Source organism: Triplophysa rosa, linkage group LG20, assembly GCF_024868665.1.
Source record: "Triplophysa rosa linkage group LG20, Trosa_1v2, whole genome shotgun sequence".
In the NCBI taxonomy this organism is placed as follows: Eukaryota; Metazoa; Chordata; class Actinopteri; order Cypriniformes; family Nemacheilidae; genus Triplophysa; species Triplophysa rosa.
This window is the reverse complement of record NC_079909.1, coordinates 11,331,352-11,347,091: the sequence shown is the minus strand read 5'-3', so window position 1 is coordinate 11,347,091 and position 15,740 is coordinate 11,331,352. Positions and strand designations below refer to the sequence as shown.

At 36.6% G+C, this 15,740-nt stretch overlaps 2 protein-coding genes across 2 annotated transcripts; both read right to left on the bottom strand.

The window, feature by feature from the left end:
* Positions 1–3,139: 3,139 nt before the first annotated feature.
* Positions 3,140–5,380, bottom strand: il19l (interleukin 19 like). Its single transcript, XM_057362437.1, has 6 exons — positions 5,343–5,380; positions 5,033–5,211; positions 4,443–4,505; positions 4,187–4,339; positions 3,976–4,050; positions 3,140–3,652 (listed from the first exon to the last, which is right to left on the bottom strand). Exons 2-6 carry the CDS (start codon positions 5,189–5,191, stop codon positions 3,569–3,571), a joined length of 534 nt encoding a protein of 177 aa, XP_057218420.1. The 5' UTR covers positions 5,192–5,211; positions 5,343–5,380; the 3' UTR covers positions 3,140–3,568.
* A 3,668-nt stretch (positions 5,381–9,048) lies between these two features.
* prelp (proline/arginine-rich end leucine-rich repeat protein) lies at positions 9,049–13,895 on the bottom strand. The gene is made up of 3 exons (XM_057362083.1): positions 13,604–13,895; positions 9,854–10,830; positions 9,049–9,753 (listed from the first exon to the last, which is right to left on the bottom strand). Exons 2-3 carry the CDS (start codon positions 10,824–10,826, stop codon positions 9,590–9,592), a joined length of 1,137 nt encoding a protein of 378 aa, XP_057218066.1. The 5' UTR covers positions 10,827–10,830; positions 13,604–13,895; the 3' UTR covers positions 9,049–9,589.
* Between the last annotated feature and the right edge of the window lie 1,845 nt (positions 13,896–15,740).

Sequence of the window (15,740 nt, the reverse complement as noted above, 5' to 3'; positions counted from 1 at the left end):
AGTGTAATACTGAACACGCCTTGAAGCAAACGCGTTTCAGCGTTGCAAGCGGGACGATCCGCTGTAGTGGAAACGCACCGTAACAAATCAATTCGACTTCATGCGGCGCCATGTAGAACAATCGGCGTATGATATACAAGTACCGCGAGAGCGATCAAAAACAAAAACAACAGTTTCTCTCTCGCGCAACTTTGATGTCAAACATAGATCAGTCTGCGTCTGCGCAGCTTGAATTTGAACACCCAGTGGACATGTTGCGTGACACGAGATTATCCTCGACAACCACGAACAACTTTGCACAAAGTAAAACGAATGACTAATTTTAAACGCCAACTGCAACGTGTGTTCTGAAGTGAGTTGTTTGCCACAGTAAAACCATCGATATTCAACAGATATAAACTAAAACAAACACATATTTAAACGTTGTTAGGCATATTCCGTTTGTGGTAATACTGAATACACATTTCATCACATTTCGGGTATGGGTCACCATATCTGACTAATAGGTCACTTCACTTCACTTCGAATACATTTTTATTTTTAAGGCATTTTTTATGTCTGATGCACTGTTTAGTGTATTTTACCGTTATTTTCAAACCGCAGTTAGCTCGAGCTATTCCAAACAAGTTCCTATAGATTTAACATTACTAATAAGAATATTACTTATGGTCATCATCTCTACACAATGACCAGCGTGTACATTACAGAATTGATACAACAGTGAATGACTCAACAGCTGTGATACTCCAAAACGCTTTGCTGTTTTATTGACCTTTTCTGTGCCAGCTACCCGTCACGTGTGTTTTCCCATAGTAAAGCAGGAATAAGAGGATTTTAAAGGTCATTTGATTCATACTGCAATGCTGTAAGGAGCTAGTTGCTTAGTCCTCGATTTGGGTAGTCCTGGGAAATTTTAAAGGAAGTATTTCTCCCCTTTTGGGTAAGATTGACCCAATTTATGTGACCCAATGCAAATCAGTTATTAAAAATTTTGAGTCACACAACGTTACCAAATTTGGAATGTATTCATTGTTATATACAGCAAGTACCGTTTTCAGCGGATTATCATTTGTATAGTTTTACTTCATATGGCTAAACTGTGGTGTAGCAAAACCATTTTGTAAGAGTGGTTGTTTTTCGTGTTTCGGGAGTTTTTCGCCTCCAATGCATTGATCGCCTTTTTAGCATAATAAGTGTTATTTGATCAGCAAGTATTATACAGCAGGAAATATCTTTTGTTGATGTGGTTTCACTGAATTCGTTTTTTATAAAGCCTTTATGAAAGTGAACAAATGAATAATTTATGGCACGTGTCATATGCACTGTCTACGTTACTGTAGTGTAAACGGAAAGCTACTTGAATAGCCTATTCCAACATTTATTTAAAAAAAGAACATTTCTCCGTGATGTACAAAGCGGGATTTAATTCGCTAAGGAACACAGTTTTGATGTTTATCTTAATAATATCTGATTTTTGTCCAGCATAGCAGATTACAATGGTTGAGGACATTTTATTTCTAAGCTCTTTTTGAATTGTCAGACTAATATATATATATATATACAGGGCCGTCGCTAGTGGGGTGAAAGGTGGGGACAATTCTAGGGGCCCCCACCGCCCAGGGGGCCCCACAAAATCCAGGAATTATACTATATAGGCCCATGTTCTGTGAATAATTCTAATATTTTATTAGTTGTATAACTGAGATATTATGAAAACCACAAAAAAGCATGCAATTTGGTTAAAGAAATTTTCTAATATCTGCTCCTACCCTCCCGAAAAATGGTTTAGTCTGATACGAAGTATTCTCAGAAGTCCCACCCCAGCTCGTGAACAAGACGACCAATCAGAGTTGAGACGTCAGATGAAGTTAGCGATGTACATGCTGACTGACAATGTTGGGGAAAAGAAAATATAAATCAGGTTACCAGAAACGGAATGAAAAGAAGGAGAGAGAGGCCAGGAGAATTGCTGTATCCCAGTCTATCAAGACTTCTTTAAGACAGGTTAGTATGTTGTCATGTAAACTATCGACCACCGTTGCCGCCATCACATAATTTTATTTAGGTTACTGGCGCGTATTGGTCGCCGACCGCATAGCGTGGTCAAAATCCCAGTGTTTTTTTTTTGAACGCAACTGTAAATAGAGTTAACTGGTTTGTATAACAAACAGAAAAAAACTGTCACGATGCATTATGACAAGCATTACGGACCTGCCGGCTGTGTTACGGTCAAGAAAACATGAATGCAACACAATGCTCTTGGAAGAAGAAATGTAGCTATTAGCTTTGTTCAATAATATATTATGCAGCACCATTTATAATCTAAATGAAGACAACGAGTAATAGTAGTGTTTTATTTATTAGTCATTTATTTATCAGTGTTCATTACGGATAAAATAATTTTTTGTTGCTTTACTGTTGCTATTTATTTGTTATAATATTTGGTTTATATTTGTGTATTTTTCTTGTGCTGATGTTCAGTATAAAACCTTTATATGCATTTATTTGTTAACTGTTTTGTTATTTTGTAAGAAACACCTATTAGGATATAAGTGGGCCTCCATGCTTGTATATTGTACAGTATATGATATGTGTGCGTGGGGGGGCCCACATCAATATTTTTTCAGGGGGCCCCCAATCCTCTAGCTACGGCCCTGTATATGTATACAACTAACTAATCTTTTTTGTGATTTAGCTAGGCCGACAAAGAGAATAAAAAAGTTTCAGGTTGCATTTAAAGGCTACATACAAGTCTGCATACATTAACCATTTTCAAAGTGAAATATTATAAAGTGAAATATATCATACACTAGTGTTTATGCATAATTATCTAAATACATATTTTTATTTTTCTATACATAAGTGTAATATGTAATGCTTGATTATGAACGTCTGTAAATAACTCTTAAATATTAGGCTACAGAGAAAGCAGACAGACAGAAATCACTGAGTAATCGTGATTATCGTTATGAAAACTGCAAGCTGCAGCTCTTTGCATCAAGGTGTTTTCGTTTAGCATAGACATGAAAAACAAGATTAAAATCTGTTCTCACATGGGGTGAAACTTCTCACATAAGGCATCAGTTCTAAAACAGTTTCTTATAATTATGTCTCAAAAACAGAATGCACGATTGTTTAAATATCTTTTATTTCATATACACTACTGTATGTTTTACAATTACTTATTTTACACATTGGGAAAAACTGCAACACACACTAATATCAAAGTTCATAAAAAGTTTGTTTAAAACCCAAATTACAAACTGACCTCAAAGGTCTACATTGCAACATGACAACAATGCATCATGCAAATATGCATATAAATATATAGTCCATAAAATGTAGTCTATTATTGGAATAAATTATTCCTACATACATTATATATCCAAATGCTGAAACATTAATCAGCCGTCATCTCTTTCCCAGTATATGGCAGTCCATGATGTTATAGTTCCTAAAACCACTTTTTATCTAGTTTAGTCGTAAATAAACAAATGTATAAATTAATGTAGCTTAGTTTGTGCTTTAGTAGTATAATAAATTAACTTAGTTTAGTTTGGTTTTGATGTTAATGGTTTTGGAAACTCTCTATCCATTCAAACAGTGAATCCAGTTCTCCGATAGCCTTCACTGCTGCTTCTGCGTGGTCAAGCTAAAAAACAGAAAACAAAGCAAAAAACAATTGTTTCTATATATTGTGTTATATATTACATATAACACAAAGCTAGTTATTACTTGACTGCCATGAATGAATCGGAGCACATTTTTCCTATTTCCAGTGCTGATTGTAAGAGAATTACTGTCTATGCCATTATACAGAATGTTTTAAATGGAAATGAGTAGAAATAAATAATGTGTAGAATTAAATGACATGTGTTAAAACTCTGTTGAAATCTGTACAGCATTCAGTGCCACTGAATCAAGACAGGCCTAGTTACAGTGTTACCTCTGCTGTCAGTTCATTGTTTGTCTTACCTTTTCATACATGGTTTGAATGCCAGCAAGTTTTAATCGGACCCCTTCAGTGCATTCACATTGTGTCTTAGCATGCTTTAGGGTAGAAAGAAACCATGACATGGTTAGTTTAATCTGCTTAAAGCTTAAACTGTCTGTTTTAGTCTTAAAATTGCTAATATTTTGAATCATTCATTCATTCATTTTGAGGCTCTTAGGAACATCTACATACACATGCTCGCAGGTCCTTGGAGATGCCAAGAAAGGAGTTGGCAAGGACACTGGTGGTTCTGCGGTGTAGGGAATTGCCACTTGTGAAGCTAATAAAGACCTTATCCATGTAAAAGTGAAGAAGCTGCTTGAGGAAACAACACGTTTCTGTGACCTAGAAATGAGAAGACGCATATGTGCTCTTTAATTCAGTATGTGGTTCGTCAGTCGATCACTTGATTTGACATGGATTAGATCTGATGTACTCATAATCTTACCTGTAAATTGTGCATCATGTCTTTTCTAAGTAATCTGATGCTCTTGTGATCGTCTCCTGATATCTGTCAACAAAAATGTAATCAGATTGAAAAATAATGTCGAGGTTTACGTTAAATGTTGTGTCATCAATTTACTGGTCTTATTTTGCTATTCAAATTGTGAGGATATGATTTGTCATCCTGTCGAAGTGCTACACGTTTACTCTTTTCTCGTGTCAGGGGTTTCCAAAAGCTCATTGATCGCTCCGTGACGTTCTTTCACTTTGGACTATTCTTTGTCATGCCGCTTTTGGAAAACCAATGGAACATTGCGTTCAAAAGTGAAGCGGTAAAGCGTGTCTTGCCACATGTTCAATAAGGCATGCAAGCAGAGAAGAATGATATTGACTGCTTAAATAAACCTGTTTGTTGAGATGTCACAGCTAGCTGTCAAGAAATGACATTGACATCACAAATGACGACATTGTTATGGCGGGAAATATTACTACTTATACGTGTTTAGCTTGCATCCGTTTGCCACCGACTATTTTTAAAGAATGTAATGAAATGATGTCACTCAGGTATGATTTAGACTCAGTAGGCGTACTCACCATGGCCTGACGGATGTGCTGGAAATGATGCCTGAGCTCGTGAGTATGAATGTTAACTACACAGTTGCCCAGATGAAGCTTTCGAGCCTGAGCTGTACCCCATAGACACCCCAGCAGCGTGCAGACAAGCCAACTATATAAGATGAGGGTGATCTTCATGATGCTTCTGAATATTCAGCCTGAAACAATGAAAAATGCATTGAGGCATCTGCATATACGCAACATCAACAATATATCAGTTACATAACTACAATAAACCATAATGAGTTATCCTTATCTGTAAGGTATTGTCATCATGATATAGTATTACCTGGTGAGGTCCGCTGAGCTTTTTCTTTGTGCTGTGATGTGCAGCTCTGGATGCTGATCACAGGTGCTCTTATAGGACAGGAGGGGAATTTTGGCAGGTATTCCTTGATTCTCCTCTACCTCCCATTACAGTAAAAGGAAGTTACCTGATTTTGCAAGTTCATTAAGTCATTATGTCTCAATTAGTATTTGTGTCAAAGGATGCAGGCACTTCCTTTTAGTGAACTCATTTATATTAAAATACCTGTGCTACCTTTTTGTTCACTATTCAGCTGAGCGGTCCACGATGTATTATTGACTATTGAATGTTCATTTTTCGTTATTATTAGGTAATTTTCTTGAGATGGGACACAACCGAAATACTGTAACTAAATGTATGAATTATAATTATTTTTAAATTTTTCATGCATATTTGTTTGTTAATATGGACCAGAGCTGTCAAATGGTTTTACCAGTTCCCATTTAGCATTATTGGTCTCATAGCAGGAGAAACATGGATGATTAATATTTGTCAAAGCATTAGCGAACATGATCTAACAGTAAATCATAAAACAAAATACTTTTGTTAATGTTAGTTATCATATATGTCATTGTGCATAACTAATGCTATATTAAAAAAAATGTGAAAGTAGATAAACGTTAAAAGGATAGTTCACCACAAAATAAACGTATTTATTACAATTTAATTGTGTATTTACTCTTATGTAATTCAAAACCTGTGCATGACTCTCTCTTCTATGGAGCACAAAAGAAGATATTTTGAGAAATGTCTCTGTGTTTTTGTGTCCATACAATGGAAGTCAACGGGGATCAATGTTGTTTGGTTATCAACAATTTTTCAAAATGTCTTCTTTTGTGTTCTGTAAATGAAAAAAAGTCATACAGGTTTGGAAAGACAAGAGGGTGACTAAATGATGAAAGGATTTTTTTTGTCTTGACACTAAAATGAATGCTGTAGCAATATGTCTACACATGGTACATGATTGTAAATGTTGCCATATTACTTGGTTTTTCAGTTACATAAAGGATTTAAAAAAATGTCTGATGTAATGGATGACAATATTGAAAATGACAATATTATTGAAAACGTATACTACCACAGCTGAGAAACCTTCAAATTAAGGGTTTAAAAATACACTTTTATTAAAGTAATCTTCTTCCCTTTATGACAGTAACGTTCTTTTAAAGACGTTCATAGTTTTGATATCTAAATTCTGATATCTGTATTTTGATAGACTAACAAGAAGATTGTAGTAGGATTAGTTGAGTAATTACATTTGAATTTTGATAATGTAACGAGAAAAATCAACCTGTAGATTTGTGGCAGGAACGTGCTAGTGAACATCTCACATTAATATACAGTGTGACAGAGAAATAATTTTCACGTGTAACTAAAAACCACAATATTGAGGAAGACAGATTGCATACCACTGTACTTTCACACATCATATGTGACCCTGGACAACAAAACCAGTCTTATGGGTCAGTTTTTCGAAATTGAGATTTTTACATAATCTGAAAGCTGAATAAATAAACTTTCTATAGATATATGAGTTGTTAAAATAGGACAATATCTGGTTGAGATACAACCGTTTAAAACTCTGGAATCTGAGAGCGCAAAAAAATCAAAATATTGAGAAAATTGCCTTTGAAGTTGTTAATCAGGGGCACTGTGGCAGACCATCCACTCACAAAAATAAAGTTTTTATATATTTAAGGTAGGAAATTTACAAAATATCTTCATGGAACATGATCTTTACTTAATATCCTAATGATATTTGGCATAAAAGAAAAATCAATAATTTTGACCCACACAATGTATTTTTGTCTTTTACTAAAAATTTTCCCGTGCTACTTAAGACTGGTTTTGTGATCCAGGGTCACATATGGTAATTCTTTATTTAGCGCATGTATTGTCTAAAAGAACTTACTGTACATTTACCATTGGGACAGTCCCACTGGGCGTTTGGGGATAAAGAGCCTTGGACAAGTGATAACTTCAAAAGTCAAATGAGAAAAACTACAACCTTTTGTTTAGTTGCTCAAAGCATTAACCACCTACCACAACCCTTGCTTATCTGATAAAGACACACCAGAAACTTGGACTTTCCTTTTTTATTAAGCGTCATTCTTTTCCATTTTCAATGCAAATTCCTGTAATAGCCTCTAGTTGGTTTTTGTATTTGACATTTACTTTGCATACATTTGAATAGAACAGGTCAGCTGTTTTCTACAAGAACATTTAAGTACACACTTTATCCAGTCGAATGCTTTTTCTACAATTTCTCATTGGCAGAAAATAAACATGAATTCTCTTTCATAATCCTGTAGGCATTTGTTTTGTTTTCTTAACATAAGAACACTGCATTGCTCTAAATGTTTCCAAAGCAAACCAGTTTCCGAAATACTGGTTACTGTGTGGCAAGACTTCTTGTAACTAACCGAAGTAAATGATGAAAGCTTGCTTTAAAACACCAACCACTGTCCTATTTTTAAAACTAGATGTTGAAATACAACAACGTTGTGTGTTTACAAGCAGTAAGCAGGAAGACAATCAAAACAATAGTAATTTATGATAACTAATCGTAACACATTTCCTGGTTGCATGGTTCATTGATTTATTTGTATTCATGTCACGTCAATCAAAACGTGATGCGCGGTAAAACATGACGTCGTGCAGATGTTATGACAGTCATCATGGAGCTGTATTCATTTTTTAATCTAAGGCTTTAATTGAGCTCTATGAGAATATTGTTTTCATTTGACACTACAATGCAGCACTACAACACAAAATCCATCAGAAATGTTTAGAATCATTTCTCAGAATATTGATACAAAATGCAAGACAATTTCTAGAGATGTTTTTAGGAGCAGTGGGTTTTCCCGAATAATTTTATTAAAATGGATCTTAATTATCATTGATGTCCTTAATAAAATTGAAGGCTATAAATTGATGACAGATTGATTCTCTCAAATATTGTGCTTTATAATTGTTGACACAAGATGTCGCTATAGACAGAAAAAAAATGTGTTGAGGCGGTTGTACTGTACAGTATATTATTACAAATTGTACATCAGATCTATTATTAATTTTCTCATTTTAATACTATTAGATATGTTCATTTTAATTATATAAAGATTCATAATATTAATTATTATTAATATCAATTATTATGAATATTTTTAAGAAACAGTCAATCATAGCATCATATATCATATTATAATGGTAGACTATTTTCAAAACTGTTATTGGTGTAAAAATGTATTTGTCATGATTTCTTCATAATTCTGTTAAGTCTTAAATAAAGTGGTATGGTATAGGCCTGACTTAAAGGGATAGTTCATGGGAAAATTAAAATTGTTTTATCATTTGCTCAGCTTTCTGTCATTCCAAACCTCTATGACTTTCTGTCTTCTGCAGAACACAGAAGATATTTTGAGGAACGCTGGTAACCAAACATTGGCCCATTGACTTCCATTGTGTGGACCCAAAACCACTGAGACATTTCTCAAAATATCTTGTTTTGTGTTCCACAGAAGAAAGAGTCATATTACTGATATTACAGTGCAATTAATGATGAAAAAAATGTGGGTGAACTGTCCCTTTAATAACTTCAGCCTGATTTAATTGAACGTTCATCCTCTTTTAAAGTGAATTGTGCGCTTTGAGCCCCGAAGCCTTAATAAATAAGCACACGAAATACTTTTGAATAGAACATTTATTTATATAGAAATACTGACACAAGGTAAAGCCAGGACTGCACACAGTACCTTAAAAACACAGGCACATTAAGGACATTATCAACTACACAGTAGTTACCGTACCTCCCTTTATATCATTCTGCATGTCACAATGTATACATCTAGAGTTCGTGCTCCTCTTAGTCTACCTTTAAAGAGCAGTATACTTCTTACACCTTATACAATAGTTGTAACTACACAGTGCGTCAGTTAATGTACCTTTATTTTTAGGGTTTCACTCATAGCCATTGCTGCTGCATGTGTATAATCGCATATAAACATTTAATGCCGAATACTCATGCTCAATTGTATTCAAGGCAGAAAATTCAATAAATATGGTGCATTGGAGATTCTTAGGTTACACATTGAAACATTCCTGAACATTGAGAGAAAATGCATTGCCATTTATTCTGTGGTACTGTTTGATTCAATCAGTACAGTCAAGTAGACAGGAATACCCGATTGTGCTCAGGCATGCATGTGTTTGTTCACGACTCATAATGTCCTCTATATTACTATTGCGTGGAGGTGTCTGAAACACATGATGACATCCAGGGGCACGGGTGGACTCAGGTGGTTACCCTCCAAACGTAAGTACCTCAGTCTGGGCACGCCGTTCTCATCATGCGGATTGTGAGAGTTGTAGGGGCAGATCTCTGTTCCATTTACACCTGCAAACATAAGTCATTGTTATTCAACACTCACAGACTGTACTAGTTGATACGTGAAAGACACTATTTTGGAGACAATAAACAATATTATGATACATACTCTCAATGTTATTGTTGTTCAGGTGAAGTTGCTCCAGCTCAGAGCTGAACAGCGGAACAGTGGTCAGCTGGTTATGGGCCAACTGCAAATCCACGAGTGAGCTCACGTTGAACACCATTTTGGGAAGGCCTTTGTCGTTGAGCTGGTTGTAGTTAAGTCTCACAAAGGCCAGGTTTGCGAAATCCTTGAAATAGTCATTTGGAATCTCCTCGATGTTATTCCTGTCTAGGAACAGTTGAAAGATGCTGTTTGGTATGTTAGTGGGCATCCTCCTGAGGATGTTATGGGCCAGGTTAAGCTGAATCAAGTTCTTAAGATCTTTGAAGATGTTCTTGCCCAAGCTGCTATCACTAATCCGGTTTTGATGCATGTCCAGAAGAGCAAGGTGCTCCATCTTGCTGAATGCTCCGGCAGGAATCTTTGAGATCTGGTTGTGGCTGAGTCTAAGCTGCTCCAGGCCGGCCGGCAGATCATTGGGGACTTCCTTCAGTTCGTTCCTCTCCATATAAAGGTAAAGCAAATTTGGCAGCTTCTCAAAAACTTGTTTCTCCACCGAACGGATGCGGTTGTTTCCCAGATTTATCCACTTAAGATCACTGCAGTTGTTGAAGGGCTCTGCAGATACTATGTCAATGTAATTGTTCTGTAGGTAGAGATAGTGGGTACGGGCTGGGATGATCGGGACCTTCCGGAGGTTGCGGCTTTCACAGTACAGGGCATTTGGGTAAGATGGTGGACAGAAACACTCTCGGGGGCAGTCTGGGAATTCAGAGGGAGGGCCTAGGATTGGAGGAGGGAAATCTGTGGGTTCCTGGGGCTCCGGTTTTGGGTCAGGTGAGGAAGGTTTTTTGGGAGCAGGAGGTTTCTTGGTGGTGGGTGGCCGGACGGGCTTTGGTTTTGGCCTTCGCTGGCCCCAGACATCTGTTATCATAAGAAGGATAAGAAGAGAGCAGTATGCAAGCCCAGCTTTCATGGTCCTAGAAAGAAAGAGAGCTTTGTTTTACTTGATCATGTGCTAATAGTGCATCATAATAATCATTAAAAAAATTAACATTATAAATAAAAATAAAATAACAAAAAGAGGAGAAACAATATGAGAAAACCAGAGACAAGTCTACATAGACTATATGTGTTTAATCTCAAAGTAGTCTACTGAGATATTAAATATCTCTCTTTTTTTATTTTTATAAGATGTCCTGATCAGGGTTTGAATGTACACAGCCAGACTCTGATGCTGTTTTTTAAGCATGCAGTCATATTACATTGATTCATTTGGCAGATGCTTTTATCCAAAGCGATTTACAAGAAGGAAAGAATATAAACATTTTGTCAACATTCAGCCACCCACCAAATCTGTCTGGATTGTTAAACTTCTACCGTCTTTTAAAATAAAAAAGTAGCTCTTCACTCTGATAAAGGCTCTATTGTTTAAAGCTGGACCTGGGAAAGAGTGAGCCGTGATGAGAGAAACAGATTAAAAACCCCAGGGAGCTCAGAGCAATCCAATGGCTGTAGCCGGTCACAGCATTGCTATGCTTTCTGTGCTTTATCTGCCACATGTTTGCCTATGAAGTAACCCTTCAGAGTTTAACTGCTAACTGGTGGAACACAAACAGATTACATCATTATTTGGAAGACATTTCTATAAAGCTTGATGTGCCAACCACACAGAGTAAAAAAAGTTATGATACGTTTAGATGGCTAGGTAGACACGGATCAAGACTTTGTACTGTCTCATCTGTGTTTTGGATTTTTGTCTTGCTATGTGACCTAAATGTTTCAGCATCCAGCAGAAGTGTCCAGATGCTCACTTGAGGATAGTTCTGAATGATGCAAAGCAGAATTCATTTCGTCTTCCGGTGCAATTGCAGTATATTGTTTTTAAGCGAATATAATTTATAGCCCTTATTTCTTAAATTTTGACAGGCTGATCGTTTCTGGAAAGTGATTTCCACTTGGAGATTATTGCTGTGGTTTAGCAAAGGATACATGGCTTTGTAACAGACTGATAACAGATTTCATGGTTTTTCTGCTCTGTACTCTATTGGGAACTACAGTATATGCAGAAAAGTTAACTTTACGGTAACAATTAGTTCACTTTAAATTAAGCCCCTATTGACTTTCCATAGTCAGTTTTATTCCTACTATGGAAAGTCAATGGGGTTTATTTTAAAGTGAACTATTCCTTCAAGCAGGGGTGTGCAGCACTGTGTTTGGTTAGCTTACACCTAATAGCTAATCATTTCTTTAAATTAGTGATTTTCCTGACTGTACTATATTTAGTGTTCATTAACTTAAATAAAATTAAATAGCTAAACTTTGTAATGTCCACAGGAATCATTTTACCAGAAAGATTTTTTATGCATTCTATGCAAAGACTCGCACCCCAGCACAAAACAAGGAGCAGCCTAATGTGGGTCTGATAGATGATCGCAATCAGATGTTTGGCTCAGAGAGTCTGGCCGGGAGTCAGCTGCTTGGTCATGGAGAACAGGCAGCATGGACGGGCCTTGGGAACTAGAAATCTTAGGGAAATGTGCATTTGTTATTCTGCTGCGTGCCTGCTTTAGGTGTGGTGCAAAAGAAAGTTTGCTTCGATTAGTTGCTTTCTGGCTAAAGAAAAAACAGGAATTCTTAGAATTGTTGATTAATTTAATAACAAAATAACATTTGCATAGTATAGTATTATTAAGCAAAAACATATCATGAGCGCAATAAAACTCAAAGGAATCAATTGTATTTAGTTATTAAAGAGGTCTTTGAGATGTGATTTCTGAATCAACATAGAGATGGTTTGACTGAAAAACAGATCAGTCTGATGCATAAGTAATATACTGTTAAGAGATTTAGATCAGCCATGTCTAGATTCAGTTAAAGGTGTATGTAGGCTGTGAGTAGATATCGCTCGACCTGATTTTGTTGACCTAAGGACAACATTTTTATAAATAAAACCTAAACCCACACCAAAGCCCAACTCTAACCATAACTTACCCCCTAAAATCAGAGGGAAATGATAAGTGAAAAACAATGGTCTAGAAGCACCTAATCCTGGTTGGAAGATTAAATTTAAAATAAACTGTAAACTTATTTCTGAAATCTGATTGGTTGATTTAAATGTTGTCCCAGGGTCAACATGATGTTGCCCTAAGGATATCAACCACTTGGCAAAATCAGGATAGCCGATAGATATCACAGGTGGTGTTCCTCCCCAACCAGCCTCTGTTACACACATTTGGATATTTGCATCATTTAGGTTTTGCTGGTTTCTGTCTTGAAATACGGCTTTGATAGATCAGGATTAGAGTATAGACCTGGATTATAAGGAGGTATAAAAGGAGAGTTTGACAGGTGAACCTAGACTCCTTTTTACATTCGTCATTTAGTAAATGATTATTGTACTAGTAATAAATATTTACTGAATTTAGAGTAAGAATATGAATACTGCAGGTAATTATTGTGGATCTAAGGAAACTTAATAACCACAAGTTCTTTAGACTTTACAGAAGAGTATACATTTGTAAAGAAGCCTCTGCCTGTTTTACCATTAAATGTAAAAAAAATATCTTACCCTACAAAGAGGTTGTAAACTGTAAAGGAATCTATACCTTAATTTATAAACGCAGGTTAAATTCAAATAAATGCATAAATAAATATTTGGCTATATCTAGATGGAATCCACCGTTTTTTAGACTCCACACAAATGGTAGTTTGTGCCCATTTATTTGGAAGAAACCATATTTTGTTTCTTACCTGTTGCTGGTTCCTGCCCTCGTGTGATGAATCCTCTAGCTGTCACTTCACTCTCAGCGAGATTTTCTCTCTCTTCGATATTTCACCTCCTCTCTCTCTCGCTGTTTCCCCCTTTTTCCTCCCTGCCTCCCTTGTTCTCCTCTGCTCAGCGATCCGTCTATTGGGTCTTTGCCTCTTTTCCTTCTGAAGGTCAACAGCGCTGTCTCTCTGCCCCGCCTTCAGGGAAAGTAGCTCAAATGAAATCGAAACGTCCATCCCTTGACGACAGGATCTGTTCGCATCGCACCCCGCTGTATACACTAATGCATGTGCATGGGTGTGTTCTGTACAGTGCAGCAGAGGGACAGGGTGGAGGGCTGTGCAAACTGTACTGAGATCAGAATTCTGCGGTTCTGATGCAGTGTACTGTAGCTGTTTTCAGCACCGTCTCTGGCTGATCATGAGGGATGCTTGGAGGAGTTAATCAAACGCATGTGCCTTTTATTTAGTTTGGAAGCTAATTTATTTAGTTTGGGGTCCTATAAAACGTCCCCTTTTTTACCCTTTTTGCACACTTAACACTTTGTATGATGAAGTTAAAACAGCTTATCAAAAGAGCTTCCTTATTTGGTGTTGTCTAAATTGTTGTTTGTAATATTATTTGCACTGGGCAGTCTCTCTCTCTCTCTCTCTCTCTCTCTCTCTCTCTCTCCACTGCTTGAGGCCGTTTTTTAATTTGCTGTATGTGATTCTCCCAAAGAAACCTACTCAATTTTCTCCCTCACACACATGTGCACATTTACACCCTGGAAAGTTGAACCCAAGGGGATTCAACATCTGGAGTAGCAACATCTGTGACGTGTAGCATTTTCCATGAATAGAGTAACAAATGAAACCTAACAACTCTTTTTTTTCCTTTTCAAACTTTCAAAAAGTAATTTTCTCATAACAGATAGAGGATTGTAAATGCTTTAAACAGTTTAATGAGAAACCAAATTGTACTGCATTGGTGGAAGGTGCCATATACTGTCTTGTGTTTGAAAACTCGACCAGTAAGTGTTTTAAAACACAGTTTAATGTTGTTTTTCTATGATATCGCTGGAAATGTCACACATTTCTTTAATGTATCGCTCATGCTTTGAAGAAATCTTAAGGACTTTAGATGTGGTCAGCCTCACTGAACCTCAACTTTCTCATTGTGAGGATAATGTTGTTTAAATATGAGGTAATGTCACCAGTGTTGTTAATCCAGTTTTTCATTCTGTAAAATCTCTTCTTATGGCGTTCTCTATCCATTATGCTTCCCTTTCATCTCAATCCTAGAACCCTATAGAAACCACAGCTCCTTCTGGGATTTTGTCAGATAACATTGCAGCAGTGTTGTTTATATGTGTATGTTTGTGTAATCTGTCTAGCCGAGTACCGCACATGAGTCATCGTGGCATTTATTCTGATTTGTGAGCTCATTTGGGTCAACTCTTGTGTATGTGTGTATGGCACAGCAATAAATCTCTGCATATTCTTGCAAGAATATGTAATTTCTTCCAGCGTCATTAACAGCATGTCTTGATGCAAACCCTAGGAGGTCTTGCGTTAACACCCCCAACTTCCCCACTTCCTGCCATCTAAACTCAAGGGCACTTAATTCCAAAAACAGTTGTTATGGAGCCAATAACCCAAGTTTTAACTCGACTAATTACTCTGAAGACACAAGAAAATAACAGGTGAGTTTAACTTCACACAGGGCAGTGCAGACCAATCGTACCTGGCCAGAAGCGATGCGGGGTGTTAGAGATGTTGAAGTGTCTGTTGGCACCACTGTTATGTGACATTTATGTGTACCAACAAAGTATTGTGTAAGAGAAAAGTGAGTCCTCTTTATTGGTATTAACATAAGTTCATCTTAACTTTTGTGTCCAAACTGACTCTTTTAATCTCCTACCTTAATGTGCAGTCAATGCAAAACACTCCTTTTGTCATGACATCTTTGATGCTTGAACCTCAAGTACCAGCCAAACCCTGTCTCTCTGTTTAAAGCCATCTTTAAAAGTAAATAGCTGGTAAGGTTTTAATTGGAAACCCCTTTTGGCAACAATGACTACACAGTAAAAGTCTTTCCTTCCTTTTACAACACTGACAAATGTTTTACATTATAAGC